Source organism: Mustela putorius, unplaced genomic scaffold (assembly GCF_011764305.1).
Source record: "Mustela putorius furo isolate JIRA1106 unplaced genomic scaffold, ASM1176430v1.1 tig00000281_pilon_pilon_pilon, whole genome shotgun sequence".
NCBI lineage: Eukaryota > Metazoa > Chordata > Mammalia > Carnivora > Mustelidae > Mustela > Mustela putorius.
In genome coordinates, this window is record NW_025421343.1 from 16,386,150 (window position 1) to 16,411,294 (window position 25,145).

Here is a 25,145-nt window from a genome sequence, read left to right on the forward strand (position 1 = left end):
TTATTTAAGTTTCTAACATTAGAGGAAGCTAAATGAATACATATTTTTTATTTGACACACAGAGAGAGAGATCATAAGTAGGCAGAGAGGCAGGCAGAGAAAGGGGAGAAGCAGGCTCCCTCCTGAGCAGAAAGCCCGATGCGGGGCTCGATCCCAGGACCCTGGGAACATGACCTGAGCCCAAGGCAGAGGCTTTAACCCACTGAGCCACCCAGGCACCCCTAGATGAATGATATTTATAAATACCTGTACTTTTTTTTTTACTTTTCCTGTATCATTATTTCTAATAAAAAGTTTAAAAGAAAAATGAAATGAATGTATTATGGTAAACTGCTAGAGTAGTTCGTTTGGTACTGCTGATTCTCTGATTATTTTTCCATACAAACAAGGTGTTTAGACTAATGGAAAGAATTATCAGTTGGGCAAATCCAAACTGAGGAATTCTCTGGTATACTGCCTAAATTATGATTTAAACCTAGTTTCTCAAAAAAATTTAATAATATAAACTTAGTTTCTTATTTTTCCCCAAACAAAACAAACATTTGTCTTGTCAATCTGAGACTTTTATCAAAAATCAAAAAGCTTTGGTCACCCTAGCTTGGAGCTGAGAGGTCAGCTGTGCTCTCTGGGACCAGCAGAGGGCGCTGCGGCACCAAATTACATCAAAAGGCCGAGCCTCCGCAGGCCACATCCCCCCCATCTGGGGTGGGAGCTCTGAACTTAGCGCAGTGGCACCTGAAGGCAGGACCTTTGTTGCAAGCCTAGAATCGTGCTTTCAAACTTTACGCATCCCAGTTTGAAATTACCTTGCAACCGAGTTCACGCATACGTGTAAATCTATAATCAGCTTGTAATGTTAACCTACCAAATCTGACTGATGGAATATCAATAAAATAAATTTCCAAAAAATACAAAATAGTTGAACAAAATTAAATTTAGCTAGCTAAAGTGGACTTTTGGTCTTTGTAACTTCAGCAAATTATTGTTTTAAATAATTTGCATCTTAATGAACCCTTTTTTGGTGAAATATTAAGATTTTTAGTTACTGAATACAAGAAACGTACTATATCCGTATATCTTATTTTTCTTGTTGCAGGATTAATTTTTTGGAATTTTGAAACATTCTTTAAAATGTAGGTAATATAAAAAAATTATGAAAATTTGACTGGGTAAAGTCATAAAGGCCTATGGCCTCCTTAAGATGAAACATTTGTTTTTCGTAAGTTGTTTGCTTTATGGGGAACAGGGTGTATAGAATTCAAATAAAACTAGAAAGGTATCTAATTCACAAGTCATTCACAGCTGCGAGGACAAAACTCTATCATCAACATGTTAAAATTTTCAGAATTGGGATGCCTGGATGGCTCAGTCATTTGAGCCCCTGCCTTCAACTCAGGTCAGGATACTAGGGTCTTGGGATGGAGTCCCGCACCGGGCTCCTTGCTCAGTGGGCAGCCTGCTTCTTCTCTCTGCCTCTGCCTGCCACTCTGCCTCTCCCCCTGCTTGTGCTCTCTCTTGCTCTCTGATAAATAAGGAAAGAAAAGAAAGAAAGAAAGAAAGAAAAAATCTTTTTAAAAAAATTTTAAGAATTTATTTGAGCAGAAATAAATTTCAATCAAGCAGCATCCAATCTAGCAGATAGGAGCTAGATTAGGAGCATCCAATCTAGCAGAAAGGAGCTCTGAGGAGCTGTGCAGAATGAAAGACTTTAGTAGGCAGAAGGGAGCAGAAATAAGGATTTTGTTTATAATGTTTGTAAAGATTAATGTAAATGTTTGTTTATAATGTTTGTAGAGAACAAAATAAGAATTTTGTTCAACTTGGCAAAAAATCAGGTTGATTATTGCTTATTGCAAGGTTACTTCCCTTAGGTGATGGCAGAGGTGTCTCAAGTAGATCAGGTGATTCCCGAATGACCTGCCCTTTTTTTTAACCTCTGGTTTCCGGATTCCATTTCAGGGACAGCTGATACTGTAATTGAGCCTCGGTTCTGTGACATGGGGCTTAGCATGAATGACTCCATTTTGGTACTGGTGTCTTGTTTTGTAGCCGACATAATAACAATTATCTTAAATTTGATTCATGCTACAAATAATTCTCTTCCTTCGTTTAAATGTCTTGTTTGCATGGAAGAGTTATCACCAGGAGCAGGAAACAAACCGTGAGGACACCTTGTAAGGTGAATGGAGATTCCCGGAGTGTCTACAAATGCAAAATAAGAACAATGATTTTGTGAGCTTGGTTAAAACAGGAGTTAGTCACAGAATGATGCAGTTAACTGTTAAAGGCAAATGCCTCACAGAGTGGCAGAATCAGTCCCTTATCTAGCCTGTGTGAAAGTGTTATACTGTTTGAGACTGAGGGAGCAAAAAAAAAAAAAAAAAAAAAAAAAAAAAAAAAAAAAAAAAGGTTCCACTCTCAAATAATAACTATTAATAGAATATTAAGTTAAAATTTTCATTTCATACAAATCAAAACCACAATGAGATATCACCTCACACCAGTCAGAATGGCTAAAATCAACAAGTCAGGAAATGACAGATGCTGGCGAGGATGCGGAGAAAGGGGAACCCTCCTACACTGTTGGTGGGAATGCAAGCTGGTGCAGCCACTCTGGAAAACAGCATGGAGGTTCCTCAAAATGTTGAAAATAGAACTGCCCTATGACCCAGCAACTGCACTATTGGGTATTTACCCTAAAGATACAAATGTAGTGATCCAAAGGGACACATGCACCCGAATGTTTATAGCAGCAATGTCCACAATAGCCAAACTATGGAAAGAACCTAGATGTCCATCAACAGATGAATGGATCAAGAAGATGTGGTATATATACACAATGGAATACTATGCAGCCATCAAAAGAAATGAAATCTTGCCATTTGCGACAACATGGATGGAACTAGAGCGTATCATGCTTAGCGAAATAAGTCAAGCAGAGAAAGACAACTATCATATGATCTCCCTGATATGAGGAAGTGGTGATGCAACATGGAGGCTTAAGTGGGTAGAAGAAGAATAAATGAAACAAGATGGGATTGGGAGGGAGACAAACCATAAGTGACTCTTAATCTCACAAATCAAACTGAGGGTTGCCGGGGGGAGGGGGTTTGGGAGAAGGGGGTGGGATTATGGACACTGGGGAGGGTATGTGATTTGGTGAGTGCTGTGAAGTGTGTAAACCTGGTGATTCACAGACCTGTACCCCTGAGGATAAAAATATATGTTTATAAAAAATAAAAAATTAATAAAAAAAAATTAAAGTAAAAAAAAAAATTTTCATTTCAGATTGGTAAAAATGCATAAGTAACTATGCCCAGTTACTACAGCAGTTGAGATCCCTAAAGAGAAATTCTTCAAGACAAGCTACTGGAGATGAATTTTCATGAACCAATAAATGCTTTAAAATAAATAAGATATTCTAGAAGCACTGCAGGAGTTTGTGTCCTGGTAATGGGGCTGCAGAAATAGAAAGGTGTCATGGATTTATGTCAAGTTCTTTCTGAAAGCACTGAGATTCAGTTACTTTGGGCGATTATCGAATTCACAGGGAAGATCTAGGGTGTAAAATCTTGCCAGGACATCTGAATTCCACACCACATGATGCTAAAACATCGAAGTGTCTTAAAAAACCCAACAGCGCTCATCCAATCCATTTTCAGCTCCTTAAAACACAGAAGCAGAATATTCCTGAATAGTAAAAAAAAAAAAAGAAAGAAAGAAAGCTTTACTAAGAATGTGCGAGCTAAAGGTAGAATAGACATTTCATAATATATTATTCCCCCTCACTATGTTTAATGGATTCTGATATATGTCCTATTTCTTTTTGATTTTTTTCCAACTCATTTTTATGCCTTACTGTGGTTATCAGCCCACAGTTGATAAGGCATTGTCCTAGCATTACAGCTAGGAGAAAACAGATCATTGTCAGTTGGCTCTGGAGGGCACAAGGGCCTTCTGGTCTTCTCCAGCGCCTAGCCCCACAGAGAGAAACGAGCTTGGGACTAGCAGAAATTAGTCCTTTTGGCCCATCCTGCCCCTAATCATGCTTGAACGCCACAAGCACTTCCTCTACAATTCCTTCAAAAATACTTTGCATTCTATTTCTGTTGTTGCTATGTGAATTAACTAGTAAATTAAAGAAAGATTTTGTGGGGCCAGTGGGGGCGGCATACAACTCTGTGGAGGTATATCATGAGAATCACTCAGCAAGGACCTCCTGTGTCCCCAGTCCTATTCCTGGCACCACCTCTGTGCCTCATGGCCCAGAGCTGCAACTACTCATTGGGCCCAGCTAAAAGGCGCACATAAAGCCAGAGTTAGGAATAGACTGTGTCCCACAGGTCTGTTCCTAAGTCAGTTGTTCAGAGCCACAAATGCTCACATAACCCACACTGTGGCTGCTTAGGCCTCTTTACAGAATGGTCTCTGTATTCAAGAACAAGTATCCCAGCCTCCCAAAGAGCGGAAGAATAGTCTGCTAATCTTTCAAAGCCTGGACCCAGAAACTGGCAATACTTCATTTCTGTCATAATTCTCTTGATCTATCGCAGAACCTGCACTGATTCAAGAGGGTTGCACATAAATGCCATCTCTCAATGAGAAAAATATCAAAGAATTTGTCTTTATTTTTCATCTGTCATAGTCTGCCTTATTTCTAGTCCTCCCTTACGCAAAATCCGCTTATGCCCACCCAAGGGCTCCCAAAGTCTCATCCAGTTAAGGCATCAGCTTGATGTCCAGAACCTCATCAGCTCAATCAGGTAAACTATAGCCTAAAGGCCAGATCTGGTCTGCCTACACATTTACACATTGTGAAGACTCCCTTTGTGCTCCAATGGCACCGTTGGGTAGTCAGGACAGAGACTAGATGGCCTGTTAAACAAAAAAGATGTACTATCTGGTCCTTCACAGAAGAATTTTTCCCATCCCTAGTCTAAATCAGGTCCAGGTATAGAAAGGGCTTCTTGGATGAAGTTTCTCCCGATCTAAAGACCTGTGAACCAAAAAGAGAAGTGATCTGCCCACAGGTACCAAACGTGTGGTGGTGAACAGATAGAGAGCAACCGCAAGACATTTTCCTGTTCAGGAGGGACTCCAGACATACACAGCAGTCCCTGGTTCACAGCAGTTTGCATGACCAGCTGGGACCACATGGCCACCTCCTTCATTAGGGGCAAGGCCGGCTCACCGAGAGCAGGCTCCACCCTGAGCCATCAGCCTCACCCTCCGAGGCTGTTTCCGAGCCTCCCTTTCTTTTCCACAGGGAGTAGCCTGCAGCCCCTATCTGCAGCAGGGAACTTTTCTCAGCATGCTTCTGGCCCATGGAAAACTGGAAGTCTGTGTTCATTTTCTAGCGCTACTGTAAAAAAATTTACACAAACTTCATAAAGCAAACGGCTCAAACGTAGTCCTCCAGTTCCAGAAGTCAGAGGCTGGAAATGGGTCTCACTGGGCCAAAATCAAGATGTCGGCAGGCTCTTTCTGGAGGCTCTAGGGGAGAACTGTTTTCTTGCCTTTTCCAACTTCTAGGAGACGTCTCCCCTCCATCTTCAAAGACAGAAGTGGCTAGCTGAATCCTTTTAAACACTGCATCACTCTGACTCTGACCTTCCTGACATCCTCTTCTACTTAGAAAGACCCTTATGATTACCTGGGCCCACCTGGGTAATCCAGAATCATCACCTGACCTCAAGATCCTTAACCAAATCACATCTGCAAGGCCCTCCTGTCATGTAAGGTAACATATTCACACGTTCTGGGGTTAGGATGTACAAATCTCTGGGGCCATCATTTTTTTTGTATGTAATATGTAATATATATTGTTACATATAGTAATATTATATATGGTAATAATATAATATATATTTGAATCACACATAAATATATTTTAATATATTATATATAAGTGATATATAATATCTATAACTATAAATAATATTTAATGTATATCTTTATTTATATATTAAAATATAATTATATTTTATATCATATCATACTGTATATCATGTATAATATATATTTTATTATTTTGTATATTATATATTGTATATACTAAAATATATTTTTATAGACAATGTATTTTACACTTATATAATAATAATATTTCCTATAGAAATATGCTTATATAATATTTTATGTTATATATATTTTTGTATTTTTATATATGTTATATATAGTTATATAATATTTTATATATTAAGGCCTCTCTTTATTTTTTACTTCTCTGTCCCTTTCAGTCCAACCTACTACAATGCCTTTAAAAATGTTTTGCATTAAGAAGACATCCAGATGGCCAACAGACACATGAAAAAGTGCTCCATATCACTCGGCATCAGGGAAATACAAATCAAAACCACAATGCGATATCACCTCACACCAGTCAGAATGGCTAAAATCAACAAGTCAGGAAATGACAGATGCTGGAGAGGATGCGGAGAAAGGGGAACCCTCCTACACTGTTGGTGGGAATGCAAGCTGGTGCAGCCACTCTGGAAAACAGCATGGAGGTTCCTCAAAATGTTGAAAATAGAACTGCCCTATGACCCAGCAACTGCACTATTGGGTATTTACCCTAAAGATACAAACGTAGTGATCCAGAGGGGCACGTGCACCTGAATGTTTATAGCAGCAATGTCCACAATAGCCAAACTATGGAAAGAACCTAGATGTCCATCCACGGATGAATGGATCAAGAAGATGTGGTATATATACACAATGGAATACTATGCAGCCATCAAAAGAAATGAAATCTTGCCATTTGCGACAACATGGATGGAACTAGAGCGTATCATGCTTAGCGAAATAAGTCAAGCAGAGAAAGACAACTATCATATGATCTCCCTGATATGAGGAAGTGGTGATGCAACATGGAGGCTTAAGTGGGTAGAAGAAGAATAAATGAAACAAGATGGGATTGGGAGGGAGACAAACCATAAGTGACTCTTAATCTCACAAAACAAACTGAGGGTTGCTGGGGGGAGGGGGTTTGGGAGAAGAGGGTGGTATTATGGACATTGGGGAGGGTATGTGTTTTGGTGAGTGCTGTGAAGTGTGTAAACCTGGTGATTCACAGACCTGTACTCCTGGGGATAAAAATATATGTTTATAAAAAAAAATGTTTTGCATTAAAGGGGCGCCTGGGTGGCTCAGTGGGTTAAGCCTCTGCCTTCGGCTCAGGTCATGGTCTCAGGGTCCTGGGATTGAGCCCCACGTCAGGCTCTCTGTTCAGCAGGGAACCTGCTTTCCCCTCTCTCTACCTGTCTCTCTGCCTACTTGTGATCTCTCTCAGTCAAATAAATAAAATCTTAAAAAAAAAAAGTTTTGCATTCTCAATATATAATCAATTCCATTAGGGAAAGAAACACACCTACGTTCTTTTCAAGACAGACCGCTCTACTTTGTGTCACCTGTGAGGCTTCTGGTTTTTTCAAGGACGTACGAGGCATGCCCTAAATTCCTCTGAAGTCTCCCAGTTTACCACATTACTTCAGGCAACACTTTTTCTAAACTTCTCACCCCTACAAAACACACGTCATTTAGTCAGTAGCACTTTCTTCGCTGTCCTGGCCCTCACTAACAGTCTCCCCAGAGCCTTTCAGCTTCCACCTGTCATCAAACGCAAAGCAATGGCACCCATTGTATGCGTTAGTCACTGGAGCACCTCACTGCTGGTCCTAAATTCTGTTCCATTGATCTATTACTGCTTCACAAATCACTCTAAAACTTAGTGGCTTATTTTACTCAGAATCCTATGCTGTGGGCAGGGCTCAGCTGCAATGGCTGATTCTGTTTCACATGGCTGCAGGATGCATTGCCAGGAGGCCACTCACTTGGCTGCCATGTTGGTGCTGGCCGTCAGCTAGGAACTCAGCTGTCCGGACTGTCAGTGGGGCCCTAATTCCTTTTCACGCGGACCTCTTCACAAGGCTGCTTAGAACTTCTCACAATGTGATGACTGGTGTGCAAGAATACATATTTCAGGAGACATGACATAAAAGCCACCAGTCCACTTTTATCAAAAAAGACAAGAGATAACAAATGTTGATGTGAATGTGGAGAAAAGGAAACTCTTTTACACTGCTGCTGGGAAAGTAAAATGGCACAGCCATATGGAAAACAGTATGGAGGTTCCTCAAAAACTAAAAATGGAATTACCATATGATCCAGCAATCCCACTCCTGGGTACTGAAATCAGTATCTTGAAGAGAGATCTGCACACCCATGTTCATTGCAGCATTATTCACAATAGCCAATGTATGGAAACAACCTTAGTGTCTGTCAATAGATGAATGAATTAAGGAGATACATATACAACTGAATATTATTCGGCCATGAGAAAGAAGGAAAACCTGCCATTTCCAACAATATGGGTGGACATTGAGGGCATTATGCTATCTAAGTCAGAGAAAGACAAATACTGGATGATATCTCTTATATGCAGAATCTAAAAAACTGAACTTGCGAAAACAGAGTAGAATGCTTCCCAGGGGTCGGGGGTGGGGGAACAGAGGAGATGTTATTTAAGGGTACAAATTTGCAAATAACGGATAAATTGTAGAGATCTAATGTACAAGATAGTGATTCTAATCAACAATACTATATTATAAATTTTAAAGTTGCTAACAGACCAGATCCAACACAAAAAAAGAAATTATAAGTGTGTGATATGAGAAAGATATGTAAGTCAAATACCGTAGTAGTCATATTACAATATATACATGTATCAAACCAATACATTGTATATTTCCACAATGTTATATGTCAATTATATCTCAATTTTTTTTAAGTTGCCAGTCCTTAAGACCTGGATCTGTCTGGAAATGGCACAATTCTACCACATTCTGTTAAATACTGGGTAAGCAATCACAAAGCCCAGCCAGAGTCAAGAGTAGGGAACATTGACCACCCTTGTCAAGAAGAATGTCAAAGAATTTGCATGTATTTATTCTGCCTTACCAATGAGTTATTAACAAACCATTTGTTGTTTTCATTGTTTCACACTAATCCACTCCCATTTTTTTTCCAATGAGGCTATAGTCTCAGTGTTATATAAGACACAACATATGGAGCACCTGGGTAGCTCAGTGGATTAAGCAGCTGCCTTCAACTCAGGTCATGACCCCAGGGTCCTGGGATTGAGCCTTGCATCAGGCACCCTGCTCAGTGGGGACCCTTCTTCTCCCTCTCCCTCTGCCTCTCCCTGTGCACTCTCTTCCACTCTGCTCTCTATCTCTCCAATAAATAAATAAAATCTTAAAAAAAAAAACACACAACATAGCTCCAGACATCCATTCAGAGCTGCACGCATGGTACATCCCGAGCCCACGTATGTGGTTCTCACCCCCAGCTGCAGAACACCCTCCTGGGATGTGGACACCATAGACTTTGGCCCTTCTCAACCCTCTGGCCCAACCTAAAACTGACTTCCTTGGCAGTGGACCTCCATGGATGGGGAGATGGAATAGCACTCACTGGCTTGTCCGGGCTGTTGTCTCACTAGGAGGACCTCCTCCCTAAGGCTTCTCTAACTTTTCCAAATTCTATCCCTAAGACCTACTCTGAGCAACCTGCCCCAAGGTACAAGAACAGCCATTTCTCCCAGGAGGGATTTCCCTAGAAATCAATGTGTTTTCAGTGATCTGGGGGGAAGAAGAGAATGGAGCTTAAGAAAATACAAACCTTGATATGCTGTGGTAGGGTACCACTGATATGTCACTCATTCCCCCTAGTCCAGGGTCCGGACTGACTAATTTTGCAGGCAAATAAAGAATTTTTAGGAAGGTGCTTTTGGAACCCCCTCTCTTGAGCCTTCTTTGCTTGACGAATACAGATCCCAGAAGGCTGAATGTATCATTTTTTTTTTAAGGTGGCTCTATGGATAACCTGAGTGGATACCCTCAGAAGTTCTACTGTGAATTTTATTAGCTTTCTGAGCCAATTCTTTTTTTTTTCTAATTTTTAAGATTTTATTTATTTATTTGAGGGAGAGAGACAGACAGAGAGAGAGAATGCATGGAGAGGGGGAGAACAGTCTCCCTGCTGAGAAGAAAGCCTGACATGGGTCTCAATCCCAGGATCCTGAGATCATGACCTGAGCCAAAGGCAGATGCCTAACTGACTGAGCCACCCAGGTGCCCCCTCATGAGCCAATTCTGTCTGTAATTGGATATCAGTCACCTACATGTCTCTAACCCCTCCAGGCTATTGGAGTCATCCTTTTTGCAATGTTTAAGTAGGAATTTGCTTAATCCCCTATTCAACATATAGTAGAAACTCAATTTCCCATATAACCTATCCCCTAATGCTTCAGGAATACCTCTTGTAGTCCCTGATTTCTTATATCTGTTGATCTCTCTCATGGCTCACATATTATAGTTTTTTCCTATGTTTGTTCCAAACTGACACAGAACGTTAGTTTACCCCACAAACCCTAACCCTACCAAAAACAAAACAAAACAAAACACTAATCTTACAAAGCAGCTGTTACCAGCCAGTAGTTCTCAAACTTGGCTTTAGAAACACCTAGAAGGCTTTTAAATATCCTGATGCCAAGTCTACTCCCTAGATCAATTAAATAAAAGTTTCAGTATTTTTTTCTAACTCCCTTGGATGTTTCAATGTCAGCAGTGCTTGAGAATCTCTCAGCTAGCACACATTCCTCAATACCTGTGAAAGTGTCATCTGGAGATCTTGTTATAATGCAGAGTCTGGTTCTGGGTCTGGCATGGGATCCCAGATTCATTTCTCACAAGCTTTCAAATGACGCTGCCGATTCCCAGATTGCATCTTGACTACCAAGGAGCCCGCAGACATGGGGGATGATGACGGCCCAGCAAGCAATTTATGCCCTTCATGGTTCACACTGGTCAGTGATGCTGCTCTCAGAACTTCTCAGAGACCACCTTACTCTTCTAGTCCCACCTCCCAGGCCTTCCTTTCCTTGCATTTCCTTCAGCTTCTCCCTATTCTCAGACCCCATGCCTTATCCTTCCCTGGCTGCTTGTGGAAGCATCAGAGTGTTCCTTCCTTTGTTTTTGTTTTGTTTCATTTTGTTTACAATTTATTTATTTATTTATTTGGGGTGGGGGGACTGCATGGTGGGGAAGGGCAGAGGGAGAAAGAATCTCAAGCAGACTCCACTCTAGGTGGAGCCCCAGGTGGGGTTGACCTCAGGACCCTGAGATCAAGACCTGAGCTGAAACCAAGAGTGGGACACTTAGCCAGCTGTGCTACCCAAGTACCCCCAGAGTGTTCCTTCTTTATCAGGCAAATAGATATGGTAGGGTTTCCTAGCACATCTCAGTCCCATTCGATGTGATTTCATCCCACAACTAAGTACACTGTCAAAAGGATATACTAATCCCGAGGCGGTACTCTTCCCAAGACATGTCACCTTCAACTTGTAAGTCACAGGTTCCCAAACTTTCTCAACTCACTGTGCCCTTAGTGTCTCAGGAATTTCTTCACAGAGCCTCTAAGATAGGAGTGCCTGTCAGGTCTGTTTATTAAGTAGTCAGGTTGAAACAACTTAATGATAGTGGCTTTTATGGGTCTGACAGATGTCTGTGTTTTCCTTAAAAATTTAAAAATAACCCATGGAACCTCTATGAGTATGGTGAGGCACCCGGGGACCCCTTGGCTCACACTTTGGGAACCATGGTTCTAAACTAACAATTGGGATAAGTGTGACCTCCAAATGTCCTAGAAAGGTAAGAAAACCTTGTAGCAAGGACTCTATCTGATCAAATGGGGGCTGAAGTTGATGGGATAGAAAAGGATTTCTGGGTACTGTTTTCCTACCAGTCCCAACTATATCTGGCAGAAATGCTAACACTTAACTCTCTACAGTAGCTAAGAGATTAAATTTCTAGATTCATCACCCATTGAGATTTCCAAAGGACTCTGGAGTTAGAAGAGTAGAAGAAAAAACACAAGAACAAGAAAGTAGTTCTCCTGATACAAACCTGTAAACATGACTCATCTTGTATCAGAAAATCTAGGCAGGGAGCTTAACTGTTATCAAACTGTATTGCTTCATGGTGCAAACTGTTTCCAATTAGGAGCCCAACACTATAGCACAATGACTCTTCACCCAGGCCATACATTAAAATCACTTGGGAGCTTTCAAAAAATACCAATGTCTGGGTACCACCCCACATCAGTTAAGTCAGTCACTGGGGATGGGACCCAAATCTATAATTTTAAATTTCCTCAGGTGATCCTATGATCAGTGGGTAACACAGAAGAGGGTACAAACCGTAGATTCCCTCTAAAGGTATCATGTTTAGGGAGTCAGAAACAAAACTGTTGCATTTGTTTATGTTTGTACATAGTTATAGTATAAATGCTAATCTATCGCATCAATCACATTTTATATCTGTTGTTCTATGTAGACTCAGTCATCAGTCCTGTATGTGGGCTCATACCCTCCTCCATCCAAAACCTGAATTCAGTCACAAATGTTTGGTCATCCCTATAAAAGATGGCATAGGGACAAGTTCCCTGTCTAGAATTGTCCCATACCCTTAACCCCCATAAGCAGGGCTGACCAACTGAATCCCCTACACCCCACCCCACCCCTGCCCATGGTCATCCAGATCCCTAGCCACTGATGCAGCTGGCCCTGCCCACTCAGACAGGCTCCACAAGGGCAAGTACAACCCCTCTGCACTCTTCTTAAGACTCCTGCCATCTCCATCCCCTTCTGACACAGCGCTGCTGCTCCTGGTGCTTCCTGCCTCCCCTGTCATCCTCACCCTCTCACTGTCCTCACTATCGGCCCAGCTGGTGCACGATACTTCAGAGATCTGTGCCACCTGGGCACTGCTGATGTCATGGGCCCACCAGTAAGGGGGTGAAGAAGAAAGTGTTATCAATACTACTACCATTACTACTACTACTATTACTACTACTACTACTACTACTACTAATAATAATAATAATGACAAACTTCCATTGGATATTATCAACACAACTACCACTAATAACAATGATGAACTTCCATTGGATGTTATCAATACTACTAATAATAATTAACTTTCATTGAATCCCCACACACCAATTCTATGTAAGCTAGTTTTCATTATCCTCATTTTACTGATGAGCAAAATGAAATTGGTGAAGCTTAGTAACTTGTTCAGATTGTAAATGACTGACAGGGTTTTGGCCCCAACTCGGTCTGATTCCAGAGTGGTGTGGTTAGTTACCAAAGTTCCTCTATGAATGGATGGATTAATGGGTTGGAGTGAAAAACTAATGAGAGGAGCACATATTGCCTGAGTTCAGTGGGCAAAGTAGGAACCCAAGGCTGGTGAACTGAGGCATGTTCATTGTTCATAATCTCTGGTACCGTTTTTCAGGAGTAAAAACCAATCCATAACCTTAGATACATACACTATTCGAGACCCAAAACCCAGCAAGTTCTGGTTCTAGAAGGCAAGGTTCTCAAAGAATTTCCAGACAAAAGCACCACAACCCCAGGTGACTCTCCCCTTTGCTTTATTTATGATTTATGATGTATGAATTTATGAATGATTTATTTATGAATTTATGTTCTCGTTCTCTCACTTCCCACCCGGCCTGTATAAAAGCCCCTCTCCCGATGGGGCCTTCAGCCCCTCTTTTCTCTGGAATGGGCAAAGGGCTGCCTCTTGAGGAGCAGCCTCAAAGAACGGGGGTGGTGGGTAGCAATGAAAGGAGATGGGCCCAAGGACGTCCTGGATCTAAAAGAAGTTTATCTGAAAGCGTTGGAAGGGAGAAAGAGCTAGAGGCACAGGGAGAGGGAAATTCCAAGAATCAAGATGTTCTCGGCTCCTAGGCCAACTCACTTATGAGAATTTGATGACGAAAGAGGGTGTTGTACCAGAAATGTCAAAAGAAAAAAAGATCATTTTTCACCACAAGAGCTGACCGTGTTTTGACTTTTCCCAGACACCTTTTATGTGTCAACTTCACACTACAGAAAAGCTATTATCAAGAAAAATCTTACTTTTTGGCTGTCTCTAAAGGAGAACTCTGTCCCTCCTATGATAGAGTCAAAGAGCCAAAACATCTCTCATGGAACTGAAAGTAAGAGATTGGGAAAGAAATGTTCCCTGTCCTGATGCCTGGGTGGCTCAGTCGGCTCAGCGTCTGCCTTCGACTTGGGTCTTAATCCCAGGGTCCTGGGATGGAGCCTCACATCAGTGGGGAGTCTGCTTCCCCCTCTGTCTGCCTCTCCCCTTGCTTGTGCTTGTGTGCTCTCTCACTCTGACAAATAAATAAATAAAATATTAAAAAAAAAAAAAGAAAGAAAGAAAGAAAGAAAGAAATGTCCCCTGTCCTCCCAGTTCAGGGAAATGGGAAGCCTGAATGCTAAGGCTGAAAACCCAAACTTCAGCAAAGACTGCCTGATCTTTCCTTCTTCCCTTCACAAAGTAGCCCGACTACCTGATAAATTCTCTTTTGCATTTCCGAACAAGAACATCAAAGAACCGAACTCACTGCACAATGAGGATCCATTCATCTCCCTCAAGGAATAGGTTGGTTCCTGTTTCACTTTGGAGTCAGCTGCAAATTCCAAGTACTTCCTCTATACCTCTAAATACACAGAAAAACTATGGGAGTAAGGAAAGATCAAGGAAAAGAAAAAAAAAGTTCAATTCAGATTTCAAAACACCAGTGTGACTCTCAATACATTAGGAGACAATATGCAAATGGGAGTGGACAGACCCTCTTTGACAACAGAACTCTAACCCTCAGCTCTACAGCAATTGGCCCGGAATCAGGATGTGTTCAATGACTGCCAGCTTTTCTATTTTTGTCTCCACTTCTAACTCAGGACCAACCAGAGAAAGCCAACTATGCCCTTCAAACCAAGCTCATGGGATGACCCACCTCCAGCTTCCCACACCAACTCTGGTCAGTCACACTCGAAGCCCTTTCCCCTTCTTCACCATCAGCTTACCCACTCCTCTGCCTGCCTTTGAATCACCGTCAAATGCAAGTGATGGTGGCTGACTCCTTTGCTAGAGCAAACTCTGAATAAATAGCTCCTGTTTGTTCTTATCTGAGTGGTCTTCATGATTGAGGTCTTCTCTAAAAGCCATTTTAGATTTCTTTCTGTATGACCATACATAAACTTTGTTTAAACAAAAGTCCTGATTTATGGCTCACTGAGCACACATTGTACACCTTTGTGAATGGGTAGCCTGAAGGAAACCATCTTGTCCTTAAGATCTCAATCAATGCTCTTACTCCCTGCATTCCTTGACATTAAAATCTGTGATTCATGCTTAAATCATAATCTATTGTCTTTTGAGCACTTACAAGTTGTAAAAAGGTATATAACCATAAAAACTTTCTCTGGAGCACTTTCTTCCCTGTGAAGAGCATGTTTCCCAGACATCTATCTTGGGCTCAAATAAAATTCTTTCTTTCTTTTTGAGATTCTTTTTTTTAAAAGGTTTTATTTATTTATTTGACAGACAGAGATCACAAGTAGGCAGAGAGAGAGGAAGGGAAGCAGGATCCCTGCTAAGCAGAGTGCCCAATGTGGGACTCAATCCCAGGACCCTGAGATCATGACCTGAGCCAAAGGCAGCGGCCTAACCCACTGAGCCACCCAGGCGCCCTCTTTTTGAGATTCTAAAAGGTTTATTCATTTTGTATCAACATTTATGTGTTTCTTTTTGCTTTTTAAAAATATTTTATTTATTTATTTATTCGAGGCAGGGGAGAGAGCACAAGCAGGGGGAATAGCAGAGGGAGAGAGAGAAGCAGGTTCCTAGCAATCCCGATGAGATGCGGGACTCTATCCCAGGACCCTGGGATCATGACATGAGCTGAAGGCAGACGCTTAACCAAATGAGCCAACTGGGTGCCCAACATTTGTGTATTTCAATAAAGAATAGCAAATAAGAACCTATCTTCTCCCTGTACCATGCTGTCTTCACCCTACAAGCATATGGGCATTGTTTTCAGTGTCGTCTGTCCCTTTAAAGTGTATGTTATTTGGGCTACAAGAAATAGCATGTGGGGGAGCCTGGGTGGCTCAGTCAGTTTAGTGTCTGCCTTGAGCTCAGGTCATGATCCCAGTATCCTGGGATCGGGCCCTGCATTGGGATCCCTGCTCTGAGGGAACTTGCTTCTCCCTCTCCCTCTGCTTTCCCCTCTCCCTCTGCTGCTCCCTCTGCTTGTGCGCGTGCGCTCTCGCGCTTGCTCTCTCAATCTCTCTCTTGCTCTCTCTCTCAAATAAAATATTTTTTAAAAAAAGGTAGAGTGTGGTTAATTATAAAGTTCTAGGGAAATAAATTTCTGGGAAGTGATGATCTCAGGGCCTGTGGGTTTGTTGCTTTCCTAAACATGCCCAGCCTCACCCGGGTGCTTCTGTTTCTCAAGATACAGCCAGGCTATACTGGTTATTGTGCCTCCAGGAGGAGGATGCAAAAGCTCTATAGTAAGGGATGCGTGTGCATGGTGAATTCTGGGGACACTGATCCAGCTGTGGGTACACTGAGAGAGGTTCAGTGGGGTCTGGGGCCCAAGAGGTACAGCAAATCCCTGTCCATCAGTCCCCAGCGGAGGAGGAGGGGGCAGCAGCTGTGAACAGGTGGGAGGAACCAGTAACAAAGAATCAGGAGAAGCTGCTTCTTCTAGGAAGCCTGAAGGCAGAGAGCAGGGCCCTCGTGAAGTATCTGCGTTTAGGTCCAAAGCAAAGCAAGTTCCTGATACTAAAGTGCTGTTGTCGGTGGTGGCCATGCAGGCAATAAGAATAAGGACCAGGAGTCAGGTACAAATTTAGGGGCAAGGGATGTTGGAGGTGAGTATCAGTTTTATTTCTAGGTTGCATATATAACAGATTCAACGCTTAAAGTCTAGGGGATCCTCACCCACTCAGAAATTGTCATCTGTACTGGGAAAGCCTGGTAAAAATGTGGGGTCTGGAAGTTGGTGCCTCCTTTTGTTCCGTTGTTGGTCTTTACCCTCGTACCCTTTAGAAAGGCGAGCCCGGGTTTGGGGAGGTGGTGTGTAGGGATAGGTTGGCTGGGTTATGGACATTGGGGAAGGTATGTGCTATGGTGAGTACTGTAAGCCTGATGATTAAGCACTTACAGAAATGTGTAAGCCTGATGATTCACAGACCTGTACCCCTGGGGCAAATAATACACTATATGTTAATAATTTTAAAAAAGGGTTGCCTGGATGGCTCATGGGTTAAAGCCTCTGCCTTAGGCTCAGGGCAAGATCTCAGGGTCCTGGGATGGCGCTCTGCTCAGCAAGGAGTCCGCTTCCCCCTCTCTTTCTGCCTGCCTCTCTGCCTACTTGTGATCTCTCTCTCTCTCTGCCAAATAAGTAAATAAAATCTTTTAAAATAATAATAATAATAATAATAAAGAAAGGCAAGCCCTGTTTGAGTCATCTTAAGATTAAGCCAACAGTTCACTGAAATACTGTGCCTTTTTCTTATAATTCAGTGAGCTACACAATTATTTTCTAATTGAAAATCTTGATATTTACAAAATTAGCTTACTCACTTGATTTATCTGCTGCTCTAGAGTCCCAAACAACATGACGAATATCTAAAGTTAAAGTGATTGGATGAATAGTAAGATTTAACAATTCAGTTGCTTTTTACTTTGAATACACCCCAAAAGGAATATATAATCAAAATTAATTTTTGGTTGCAAAGTTTTCAAGCATTCTCCATTTTATATGATTATGTAAGTACTTAACTAATTTTAATGCATTTTGTTTGCATTTACTTTCATTTTGGAAGCTCTAGCAACTGACAGTTCTTGTTTGGCAGTGGCATTTAGCCCTTGATGTGTGTTGTAAGGGGTCCCTCAACTTCATTATGCTGCCTTGAAATCACTGAGAACAGGTTCAGATGAGAACATTAATATCCTTAGTCTGACACCAGCTGGCAAATTGACTGGACCTAACTCTGAAGGGACCATGTCTGATATATTGCAATAAATATATATTTATTCTTGAAGGACCATGCTTGATAAAGATGCAGGTCCCCAATCTTATCTACTATGTAAGCCTGCCACTTTGCAGCTTCCATGGCCCATACATAAGCAGTTGGCTTTCCTAGTCCTGCAGAGGTAAAAAAAAAAAAAAGAGGGGGGTGGATTTGCAGTGAACTTAGACTGCAGGCTGCAGACCAGCCCCTTCCTTAGCAAAGCAGTGCTTCCCTCCATCTTTGCTTGCCATCTGGTGAGAACTGGTCTGAATCTATGCTTCTCTTGAAGGATTTTGCTGACCGAGCCAGGAAGTAATTAGCACACACCAACATTTTGAAATTTACCTTTCCTTTTCTCTCCTCTGCAGCCTTCAATAATATGTGGGCATGACCACAGTTTCAGAAAGTGGATCAGGGGCCAGGATCTGCTTTGGGGTTATGTAAAGAATAGAGCAGTTTTCTCTTTCCAAATTTCCAAGGGTTGTCCCGTGCAGTGGCTGTGCCCGTGCAGTGGCTGTCCCGTGCAGTGGCTGTGCCCAAGGCCCATTTTTATTCATTGCCCTTCCAGCACCACTTGTTTTCCTTGTCAGGTCAGGAAATGGGTTTTATGCATGTCAGGAGATACAGTAGAAGAAGGGTGGGTGGCAGGAGCTCCCTGGGCCTTTACAGCACTGTCCTTTCCCTTTGGGCCACCATAAGAAAGGAGGTGCCCAAAGGCATATCAATGGTGTATCAAGGTACCACAGCTTGGGGTGTGGTAAACCATTCCTGCTGGATAAGGAGATGCAGGTGGCTCCATCCTGTGCATGTCTCTCCCTTTTCTCCACCTTTGCTTTCTTTCGTATCTATAAAGGAAACTCATTAGGACCACTCACAGACAGACAGCAGAGCCTAGACTAACCTTGTCCAGAACCTAAACAGACCTTGAGCCAATACCTACTCTTTCTTGTGACCTTGCTCAAGTGTCTCTTCCCCAAAGAAGCCCTTCTGAGGGGCGCCTGCATGGCTTAGTGGGTTAAGCCTCTGCCTTCGGCTCAAGTCATGGTCTCAGGGTCCTGGGATCATGCCCCAATCAGGCTCTTTGCTCAGCAAGGAGCCTGCTTCACCCTCTCTCTCTGCCTGCCTCTCTGCCTACTTGTGATTTTTCTCTCTGTCAAATAAATACATAAAATCTTAAATAAAAAAAAAAAAGCCCTTTTGATTTCCTGATTGGGTTACAACCCATGCCCATCATGCACTGGGTACCACTTCTCCATTCATACTTGCTGTTGGTGTGATTAATGTCTATCTCCCCACCAGACCATGAGCTACTCGAGGAAAGAGTCTGCATCTGAGTCTGCTCAGCCTTTCCTCCTTGTCACCTAACACAGAACCTGGCACAAACCTTTCTGTAATGAGTGAATCAGCTAGCAGGGAGCTCAGCAGGCCAACCCACACTATGCAAGCTCTGTGCAAGTAAGCATCTCTCAGTCACTGTCTTCTACTGGGCACTTTGCTGCTGGGAACTGTGCACAGTCACCAGATGAGCCATGCAGTGGATTTTCTCCATGGTTCAGGCTCATGTCCCCTGAAGTGGTACAATCCCTAGGGACGCATGTTTCAGCCCAGATTGAATGCTAGTGCAGTTGGCTGCTGGCACCCACTCACTCAGAAATGGTTCTCAATCACAAAAGCCCATTACTATTTTCTAATGAAATATATGAAAGGAAGCAGTGTTTCTCAAAGTGTGGACCAGAAAGAAATACTTGAATCAGAATTACTTAAGGCTTTTTAACAAGGGAGCTAGATTCCTGAGTTATATCTCAGAATGCCTAGATCAGAATCTCAGGAGTGAACCCTGAGAATCTGTATTTTTTTCCAGCTTTATTGAGATATGATTGACATATAAATAAGCTTCAGGCATACAACCTGTTGGTTTTAATGCATTTATATACCCCACAATGATTATCACATAGCATTAGCTAATGCCTCCATACCATCACATAATTATTTTGTGTGGTGAGAACATTTAAAATACACTCTTTTAGCAACTTCCAAGTATACAGAACAGTATTATCAGCTAGAATCACCATGCCGTGCATCAGATCCCCAGAATTTGTTAATCTTATAACTGGAAGTTTGTATCCTTTGACAAATATCTCCCCATTTCCCCTGCCCCCAGCCCCTGGTAACCACCAGTCTACATTGTCTCTCTGAGTTTAGCTTTTTTAGATTCAACATAAAAAAAGATAACATACAGTATTTCTCTTTCTCTGTCTTTTTTTCACATAGCCCAATACCCTAAAGATTCATCAGAAGCTTCCCAGGTGATTCTTTTTTCTTTTTTTTTTTTAAGAGATTATATTTTATTTATTGATTTGTCAGAGAGAGAGAGAGATAGCACAAGCAGGGGGAGCGGCAAGCAGAGGGAGAAGCAGGCTCCCCGCTGAGCAGGGAGCCCAATGCAGGACTCGGTCCCATGACCCTGGGATCATGACCTGAGCTAAAGGCAGACATCCAACCAAATGAGCCACCCAGGTGTCCCTTCCCAGCTGATTCCTAAGCAGAGTCACTTTTTAGCCCTCAGGGACAGGGCAAATCGCTCTGTACTAGGAGTCAGAACATCTGGAAGTCTGCCACTTACAATCTGGGTGACTGGTCAAGTTACTGGTCTCTGAGTCTGTTTACTCATCTATAAAATGAGCATAATAATCCTCACCCTGCCCTCCTCACAGCATTATGTTGATTACTGATGTGACAATCACCCAATGCATTATGACAATTACCTCAAACACCAGAAATCACCATGAGGGACTGCCAAACGGTCCCTCCCGCACACTCTGCAAAGATAGCCTAGCCTGTCCTGCTGCCTTGGGCCAACTGACCTCTGATCCTTCCTTGAGCTTCTGTGTGGAACCGCCCTGACAAACCTCCTTCTGCAAGAGGGCTGTGGGGAAGTAACACTGGGTGTCTTGGTTAGGTGGAATCTAGAATGCATTTTCCTACTGAAAATTGCCAAGACAAACTAAGCTAAGTAAAAACAAACAAACGAAACCACTAAAACAGCTAAGGTTACTTTTGTGGAGTAAAATAGTGTAGACTTTTGTGACCATTATGCATTGTAGCCGTTTAATGGAAATTGTACTTCAAGTACCAGATTGACTCAAGGGTAAAAGTCTAGAGGCTGCCAAGAGTCTCTGGTCTCCTACCCTCTACAGCAGGAGTTGGCAAACTTTCTGTTAAGGGATGTGTTGTAAATATTCCAGGCTTTGTGGATCAAGAAACCACATGCTCTATGGTTATAGTTTGAAGGCAGCCATAGATGACCAATGAGCATGACTATGTTAGCAAACTACATGAAACAGGTTGTGAGCTGGATTTTTGCCCACAGGCTACATTTTGTCAACCAGTTCTTGCTCTAAAATGAAGATCTGAAAAGTGGCTGCAGTGGTGTGCTGGAACAAGCTTTTATCAGCTTGCAAGAGCCAACGGCTAGCATCTCTTCCCAAATCCATGCTCAGTGACTTCATGTTGGCAGTCTAAAGTCAGCCATGCTGGGAATCATCACACCATGAAAACTGGCAAGAGCTACATATCAGAGCTCCCTCCCACTCCGCCATTTCCAGAGAACTGGTTGTCAAACATTTGCCAGCACATCGCTAGGTGCGTGTCTGTGGGGACGGGGGTGGAGCGTGATGGTGGGGTAAACCAGACAGTCCACTGGAATGTGGGAAGGAACCACTAAATGTCGGTTCTATTTTATTTAGTCCTTCTGAATTTTCTAATTTTGTGCAAGTTTCATAATGTATAACGCCCACATTTCAAAGATGTAGATCCTCAGTTTTGTTTAATTGGTTGGGGTAACTGGGATCCAAAATGCTTAGAGTATACCACTCCTAAAGCTGTCATCTCTGTACAGGTAACTCAATGCCAAGCAGAGTACAAGATGGATAGAGGTCTTCTTCTATCCCCATGATAGCCTAGCTCTTGCCTTCATCTGCCTCACCCTGCCCCAGGATCTTGAATGGGAGCAGGAGTGGCCAACTGTGAAATGAATCTCTGTTTGGGGTGCTCCTGTTCTTGCTACAGATTAAATTCCCTGAGACTGCCCTTTTATAAGCAATCCTTTCTAGCCCACAGGTGAGAGTCCCAGCCCCAAGCCTCCACCTGCCTATGACCTCAAACATCACAGCCCACTGAAGATTTCTCCCACCCAGATTTTCTGCCTTGCTCTGAACAAGCAATTTAACATGGATTATCCATTTTCAAAGATAGGTTCAATCCAAAGTCCCATCACTTACTGATTTAGGACCTAGGAAATGCTAGTAAATCTCTCTAAATCTTCTTATCGGTGAAAAGGGGCTAATAATAGCACCTACCTGGCAGGCGTGTTGGGAAGATCAAAATGCTTACTCAAATGAATAACATTTAGCCAGGTATCTGAGCCATAGAAAAGACCCAGAACATGTTATTCTTTAGTCTTCTTAACCCTCTTTCCTGTATCCTATCACTGGGGGCAACATGCCATCAGCAATGCCTGGGGCGGGACAGCTCCTTGCACTGCAGGGCCAGTGGAAGAGAAATAAGGAAGGGGTGAGAAATAAGGCAGGAAGGATCTAGGAGCAAAGCACCATACACTGGAAATCCCCTAATGGGTGACAGTTTAGGTTCACGAATGCCTGGGCCCCACAGCCCTGAGATTCTGATTGGTCTGGGGAGACACCTACACATGCTCTGTAAGTTGCATTTCCATCACTGCATTGGGTCATTGGCCTCTTGAATATTTCTGGAACCTGTCCTTCTTTTACTTCGGTTTCCCTCCTGTCACGCTGACTTGGGCCTCCCATCATGGTGCCCTGAGGCTCCCGTGGTATCCTCTTAGTGGGATCAGTTCACATCACATCATTCCTGACGTCATATGTGTTCTTCAGAGTTTCTTCCAAAAGCCACAGCAGAGGTGTAAGTGGCTTTCACATGCTGGTAATTATTTTCTCTAGGGAGTCCACACCCAAACAACAGTGGGAGCCGCAACGGCAGCAGCCATAGTGCCTGACGCGACCTCCCTCACAGAGCACCGCAGTGTGTAACTGCCGGTTTACGAGAGAGGAAGGAAGCCTGCTGTAGACCTGGGACTCAGGCTGAGGTCTCCAGACTCTGCCTTTGCAGGGGTGGTGACAGGGAGCCTTAAACCTGACTTGGGCAGACAGATGTTACAGTGCTTTTCTACCTGTGTCACTTGGGGCAGTTGCCCTCATTTGCTGCACTTGAATTTTCTTAAGATCATCAGGAGACTATCTAGTAACCTGTGAGAAAGTTCTAGATCTGTGAGGGCTGCCAAGGCACTAGCTGTGTGAGCTTCCTGTGCGCCCTCTGCTGGCCAAGTTCCTGTTTTTCATAAATTATGTGAGGAGGTCAGCATTGCCAGCTAGCGGCATGGCAAAGGTCAGAAGAAGGACATGGAAGGTTCCCAGGCTCATAACCTTTCTTCTCCTGTGCCATTTGGCAGATATGTGTTACCTCGCCTCTCTGGAAAGGCAGAGGCCCACCCAGGGTTCATCTTTCTTACTGACCCTCCTGAGATTCACTTCCACAAAGGAAAAGCCTTAGCCTCATCACAGTATCTTTAGGTATCGCCCCGTCTCTGATCCTCTGACTCCCCAAAGAGAACATAGTGGTGTCACCCTCATCCCCACTCTCACAAATCTCCACCCTCATCAGTTCAACCTGGGGCCTTACGTGAATAGGGAGAACTCATTGTGGGGAGGTTCATGTTTGGCTCCGAGAGGCTTCTGGTGAAGTCTGGAATCAGAGACAGTGAGGTTAGCACATACAATTGAGATTTTCCAGGGATTTAGGAACATCAGGGCCCATTTAATGTTTTACTTCTTTTTTGTATGTTTTGAGAAACACTAAAGCAGAGAGGCAGTAATGACATAAAAAATACCTTTCCTGGGGGTGCCTGGCTGACTCAGTCAGTTAAGCCTGATTTCAGCTCAGGTCATGAACTCAAGGTTGTGAGATAGAGCCCCATGTCAGGCTCTGCGCTGACCATGAAACCTGCCTAAGATTCTCTCTTTCCCTTTTCCATTGGCCCTTCCTCCAACCTCTGTCTCTGTCTCTCTCTCTCTCTAAGAAAAATAAATAAATAAAACAAAACTTTACTGGTCAAAAATGGTGGAAATGGAAATGAAATAGAGCTAACTTGGTTTCTGAATGCAGAACTTCCTTACTTGCAACAAATACATGCATTGCATTAATTCAGGGGTATAGTATACATTGCCCACATTAATCTGAGACTTATCTGGAGACTTCTACCTGATAAAACATTAAGTTTGATAACTGCCTGCATCAAATCCCTGGCCATAATCCAAACAAACTTTGCACATTGAGAGCACATAGCACTTAGGGAATAAGAAAACTCAAAACTTGTGCTCTGTTCATATCTTCACTTCTTCAATGAAGATAAACAAATGGCTGTCAGACACATGAAAAAATGTTCATCATCACTAGCCATCAGGGAGATTCACATTGAGATACCACCTTACACCAGTTAGAATGGCCAAAATTAGCAAGACAGGAAACAACGTGTTGGAGACGATGTGGAGAAAGGGGAACCCTCTTACACTGTTGGTGGGAATGCAGATTGGTGCAGCCTCTTTGGAAAACAGTGTGGAGATTCCTCAAGAAATTAAAAATAGAGTTTCCCTATGACCATGCCATTGCACTCCTGGGTATTTACCCCAAAGATACAGATGTAGTGAAAAGAAGGGCCATCTGTACCCCAATGTTCATAGCAGCAATGGCCATGGTCGCCAAACTGTGGAAAGAACCAAGATGCCCTTCAACGGACGAATGGATAAGGAAGATGTGGTCCATACACACTATGGAGTATTATGCCTCCATCAGAAAGGATGAATATCCAACTTTTGTAGCAAATGGACGGGACTGGAAGAGATTATGCTGAGTGAAATAAGTCAAGCAGAGAGAGTCAATTATCATATGGTTTCACTTATTTGTGGAGCATAACAAATCGCATGGAGGACAAGGGGAGATGGAGAGGAGAAGGGAGTTGAGGGAAATTGGAAGGGGAGGTGAACCATGAGAGACTATGGACTCTGACAAACAATCTGAGGGTTTTGAAGGGGCGGGGGGTGGGAGGTTGGGGGAACCAGGTGGTAGTATTAGAAAGGGCACGGATTGCATGGAGCATTGGGTGCAG

General features: G+C 42.8%; 1 protein-coding gene across 3 annotated transcripts in view; it reads right to left on the reverse strand.

Annotated features, from left to right (window-relative positions):
* The window catches only part of LOC101680917 (interleukin-36 gamma), a 58,618-nt gene that overhangs the window by 14,725 nt on the left and 18,748 nt on the right, over positions 1 to 25,145 (reverse strand). For 2 of the 3 annotated variants that reach the window (XM_004742409.3, XM_004742408.3), the window contains exon 3: positions 23,663 to 23,725. The exons of the other annotated variant lie outside the window; for it this stretch is intronic. In XM_004742409.3, the coding sequence (XP_004742466.1) occupies positions 23,663 to 23,725 (63 nt within the window). The remainder of the gene's footprint in view (positions 1 to 23,662; positions 23,726 to 25,145) is intronic. 3 annotated transcript variants of the gene reach the window in all.